We start from the raw sequence: 5,771 nt of genomic DNA, 5'->3' as shown, positions 1-5,771 counted from the left end.
CTAGTGGTTGAGTCATTGGAGACACTTGAATAATGGATGTCAATTGTTGATTAAGAATTGAGAATTGCTAATTGACTTAGAGTGCACTAATGCTAGACTTCCCTAGGGTAAGACTAGGACTTGTGACTCAAGTTAGTTACTTTTACTTGACTTTCCTCTATGATTAGGGGTTAACTAAGTGAAACAACACTCCATTGTTATCACAATTGAAGGAAGCTATAGTGATGGAACTTCCAATGTTCAACCTTGGCCAAGGCTTTTAATATTGATTGATTGTTGTTCTCCTTTATTAGCATTTTTTTAAGCCACACTCTTTAAACCACAAAAGACCACTTAACCAATAACATGCATCCTTGTAGCATTCCTAGGGAAGAACGACTCGGGATTAATACTCTCGATTATAGATTGTAGAATTGTTTGATGATGAATTTTTTGTCGGTTTAGACTATACTACGATTGGTTACTTGATAATTTTTAAACCGGCTAAGAATTCACTCATCACGCGTCACCCATTCTTACGCGTGGATGCGCGAAACGGAGAGGGATGCGAAGGCGTTGTGCGGAAGTGCAATTGACGCGTACGCGTCGTGCACGCTTATGCGTGGATACCGCCCTTTTTTCATAAACATAAATGTAAAGAAAGGCAGTTTCAACACAATCTTAGCAGTCATTCAAGCTAGATAGTTCAAAAATACTCATAGTTTCATTCAATACTAAAAATGAAGTGTTTTCTTTAACAATATGAATTCAACTAAACCAAGATCAAAGAAATCTTCATGAACATCTCAACAAAATCAAACAAAATCAAGAATACCTAAACAAACTCACCATAATTAAACAATCACAAAATCAAGCAAAGAGTATAAGATACTACATGCAAGAAATTATACATAAGGAAGATCATACCATGGTGGGGTGTTTCCCACCTAGCACTTTTCTTTAAGAAGGAACTCAAATCTCTTCGCCTTCGGGTGCATCCTCAAGAAGGAACACTTCAACCCCTTTGTTTCTTTTCATCTTCTCTCCATGATAAAGCTTCAGACGGTGATCATTAACTTTGAAAATTGTGGGGCTTGAAGGGTGACTCAAGTGAAAAACCCCATATGGCTCAGCATTCTCCACTCTATAGGGTCCTTCCCACATTGATCTTAACTTTCCTGGCATCAACCTCAATCTAGAGTTATAGAGGAGGACTAGATCCCCAGCTCTAAACTCCCTTCTCTTGATACGCTTATCATGCACCACCTTAATCCTCTCTTCGTATAGCCTTGAGTTCTCATAAGCTTCCAATCGAAGACACTTCAATTCTACCAACTGTATCTTCCTCTTGATTCCGCCCCCGCAATCCTGAGTTGCATTCCTTTACAGCCCAATAAGCCTTGTGCTTTACCTCCATCGGGAGATGGCAAGCCTTCCTAAAGACTAGCTGGAACGGACTCATACCGATTGGTGTCTTATAAGCCGTCTGGTAATCCCATAGCGCATCTCCGAGCTTAGAACTCCAATCCCTCCTATGAGGTTTCACAATCTTCTCCAATATGCGCTTGATTTCCTGGTTAGAGACTTTGGCTTGGCCGTTTGTTTGGGGATGGTAGGCCGTAGCCACCTTGTGGATGATGCCATACTTCTTCATCAACCCTGTCATTCTCTTGTTACAAAAATGAGAGCCCTGATCACTCACGATTGCTCGTGGTGATCCAAAGCGACAAATGATATTATTCCGAACAAAAGAAAGAACCACATTAGCATCATCAATACAGGTGGGAATCGCTTCCACCCACTTGGAAACATAGTCAACAGCTAGCAAAACATATATGAAACCATTAGAGTTTGGAAAAGGGCACATGAAGTTAATACCCAAACATAAAAAATTTCATAAAATAGCATGGTTTATTGGGGTATCTCATCCCTCTTGGAAATATTTCTAAACCTTAGGCATTGTGGGCAAGAGTTACAAAAGAGAGATGCATCCTTAAAAAGTGTAGGCCACCAAAATTCGCAGTCTAAGATTTTTCTAGCAGTTCTTTGAGGACCAAGGTGGCCACCACCCTTAGAAGAGTGTCAAGCCTCCAAGATAGATTGAAATTCAGATTGTGGAATACACCTTCTAATTACTTGGTCGGCACCTAGGATTCGAACTTGGCACTCCCCTTGGAAACTATAATGTCTGACATTTAGTGGTAATTCTTGCCGAATGTCTGACATTTTGTGGTAATTCTTCGAGAGTTAGTTGACTCTTTTTTTTCCTTAAAGCTAGCCTGTGATTAATTAGTTTGGTGAGTTGGCTAGGACTTATAGATTAAGGTTAATTATGCTTGCTTGACTTACTCCTTGATGGTTGGGCTTAACTAGGCAAGACTAACTCATGATAATTACCATAATTGTGGTTATGGCAATGATAGGATTCCTTGAATCCTCATTCCCAAGTCAAGGCTCTTTTTATGCATCTTTACTAGTTTTGATCTTGTTTCCCTTTACTTGCATTAATTACCAATTTTGAGCATTCTTTCATTCTTTTATTGCTTAGTTCTTTTAATCTTTCATCTCTTGCTTGAAAACCCATTGTTGCCTTAACAACCAAGGAAGTAACACTTCAATTGCATCCTAGGGAGAATGACCCGAGGTTTAAATACTCTCGGTTTATTTTGTATTAAATTTATTATTTAATTATGAGAGTTTGTTGTTGGTTTGGACTATGCTACTAACGAATCGATTCTTGTTTTGATTGATTCCAAACAATAATAAAAAAAACTCTCGTTGTCAAATTTGGCACCATTGCCGGGGAAGCAATTGGTGTTTAATCTTTTGGTTGTTGTGAATATGTTGATAGTGTAAATAGCACTTTTTGGTTGTTTGTTTGCTTTTGTCAGTTGGTTTTTGTTTATGTTTTCTTGATGACTTTTTAACACTATCACCACAATGCACCCCAATGGAGCCTAAACACTTATCTTTCTAGTCACCAATCTTACATACCATCACCCCACTACATACAACACCAAAACCCTCACCCTCATGAGTTTGATTGTCAACTCTCATCACCTCAATCTTCATCTTTAAATATGGATCAAGCCACACAAGAAGAAATTTTCATGCTTATTCAAGAACAACAAGAGTTCCGGAAGAAGCAAGAGCAAATCATGTCTACCTTAGCAAAAGCTTTAGATCATTTAGCTTCATCGTGTTCATGCCACAAGCAAGAAGTTCTAGTGGATGAACGGGGGGAATCAAATGAAAAGTGTGGAGTGAAAGAAGAATTGAGAAATCAAGAAGAAGATGTTAAGTCACAAAAAGAAGTGCAAAAGGAGTCAAATGAAGAGTTGGTAAAAATTGATCAAGAGGATTCCATCATTCAAAATTTTTTGTCCAACTTCGGTAATTCCTACAATGACCTTCATGAACCTCCCTTGTTAGATTTGGAAGGAGATGTTGATGTGGACTTCACACTACCTCCAATTTTTTACTCGAGTGATGATGAAGAAGATTTTGAAGGGGTTGAGAAGGATTTTTGTTGCCAAGAGGTGAAGGCGTTTATGCAAGACGAGTGGGTGAAGAATTCTCCAACAAGCTTTCTAGGCCCACATCAATATGCCATTCTAGAAACGGACGGTCAACTTCGAACCTTTCTTGGAGTAGTGGATGGTGATGGGAAGAATGTTAATTGGCAATGGAATAGAAAGTTCATCATAAGGGCCAACTTAACATTTGGAGCTCAATTTTGGTGCAAGAGTCAAATTGGTGGATTCCGGGTAGTACACAAGCATGTCAATGGTGATAGAGGAACTCAAGTATGGGATCCGAGCATTGGTTTTATGGGCAAAAACTTATAGATCCTAGTTACTAACTTGAAGTCTCTTGAGAGTTTGATGAATTTCATATGGGACCCTGGAGGTCAAATCAATAGCAAACTTGGTTGGAGATTCAAGGAGGAGTGGAAGCATACGCCGCCCTAACAAGGATCTCCTCACCAAGTCCAACTTAGGATTATAAACCAAAGTGCTAGGTGGGAGACACCCCACCATGGTAAAATCCTTCTAACTTTCTCTCTTTTACTTTTTGTTTCATGAATAATTGGCTATATTGCTTGGTTGGTTAGATTTATTTTAATGTTTGCTAGGTAGTTTTAAGTGGAATAATATGTTTTTGGGAGTTTTGTGATGTTTTGGGACTTGAAAACCTGTTTAGGATGTTAAGTTTGGTGCCTTAAAGCCAAAATTTTAGTTCCAGGAACAGAGACCTATGCGTGCGCACAGCCTTGTGCTTCCGCACAAGTCCCCTGTTTTCCAGTTCCCGAGCGTACGCACAGCTACGTGCGCACGCACGCTCTTAAGCACCCCCTCTGTTCCCAACACGCGCACAGGCTATGCGTGGGAACACTACCCTTCTCATTCCATGCGTCCGCACACCATGTGTGCGACCGCACATGTATCCTCCTTTTTTCAAAAAAAAAAAGGAAAGACACACATGCGAGCGCACACCCTTTGTGTGCCCGCACAGCCTGAACAAGCCCCTCTGGTCGTAGCGACCGCACCTCTTGTGCAATCGCACGCCACCCCTTTTCTCCTTCTATGCGAGCGCACACCCCTTGTGCGCCCGCACAGGTTGCGTTACACCTTCTGTTCGCAGCGGCCGCACGACCCTGTGCGAGTGCATACCTCTCTCTTTCTCCTTGTGTGCGTCCGCACAGGCCACTTTTCGAACGTTAATTCGAAAGGAAAGGGGACTCGCGCTTCAGTTTACTCCCACCACCCCAACCTTTTTCTTTTCTTCTCTCTTAACCCACCCACCTCACTCTCAACCACCACCTCCCTCCTCCGCGACCAACCACCACCGGCGACCACCACGCTGCCGTCGTCCTACTCTGTCTCCCCCTTCTTTCTTTTTCTTTCTTCTCTCTCCTCTACATTTTCCTTCTCTCTCTCTCTCCCCCTATCTCTGCTACCGCGCCAGAATAGCCCTAGGCCGCGCACCCTATTCCAGTGACCTTCTGTGCTGCCGATCGCAGCCGCGCCAACCGTCACCTCCTTCTCAGTCTATTTTCCCTTCCCTCTCCTTCTGCATTACAGGTCTCGACCCCTATTACAGTGCCTTGTTTCCTTCCTTTTCTGTTTCATGTTTTTGCTTCTTTTTATTTCTGCTTTTTGGTTTTGCTTTAGTTATTAGGTGGTTATAAGCTAGATGACTTGTGATTTCTGGACTGAATGTATGTGACTAGTGATAAGCGGATATTTTATACGCTTTTTGGGGGTAATTTCATGTAGATTTTAGTATGTTTTAATTAGTTTTTAGTAGAATGTTATTAGTTTTTAGGCAAAAATTATATTTCTAGACTTTACTATGAGTTTGTGTGTTTTTCTGTGATTTCAGGTATTTTCTGGCTGAAATTGAGGGAGCTGAGCAAAAATCTGAGTTAGGCTGAAAAAGGACTGCTGATGCTGCTGGATTCTGACCTCCCTGCACTCGAAATGGATTTGCTGGAGCTATAGGAGTCCAATTGGCGCGCTCTCAACGGCGTTGGAAAGTAGACATCCAGGGCTTTTCAGCAATATATAATAGTCCATACTTTGCGCAAAGATAGACAACGTCAAGGCCAGTTTCATGCTGCTGTCTGGCGTCCAGCGCCAGAAACAGGCTACAAGCTGGAGTTCAACGCCAGAAACAGGTTACAACCTGGCGTTGAACGCCCAAAACAGCCCCAGGCACGTGAGAAACTTAAGTCTCTGCCCCAGCACACACCAAGTGGGCCCCAGAAGTGGATTTCTGCACTATCTATC

At 41.7% G+C, this 5,771-nt stretch overlaps 1 protein-coding gene across 1 annotated transcript; it reads right to left on the bottom strand.

Annotated features, from left to right (window-relative positions):
* Positions 1-951: 951 nt before the first annotated feature.
* On the bottom strand, positions 952-1,645 carry LOC130962939 (uncharacterized). Its single transcript, XM_057889097.1, has 2 exons — positions 1,391-1,645; positions 952-1,347 (listed from the first exon to the last, which is right to left on the bottom strand). Exons 1-2 carry the CDS (start codon positions 1,643-1,645, stop codon positions 952-954), a joined length of 651 nt encoding a protein of 216 aa, XP_057745080.1.
* Positions 1,646-5,771: the final 4,126 nt, after the last annotated feature.

This window comes from Arachis stenosperma, chromosome 2 (genome assembly GCF_014773155.1).
Source record: "Arachis stenosperma cultivar V10309 chromosome 2, arast.V10309.gnm1.PFL2, whole genome shotgun sequence".
NCBI classification, from domain to species: domain Eukaryota; kingdom Viridiplantae; phylum Streptophyta; class Magnoliopsida; order Fabales; family Fabaceae; genus Arachis; species Arachis stenosperma.
Note: the sequence above shows the minus strand (reverse complement) of the source record. Positions and strands in the feature narration are given on the sequence as shown.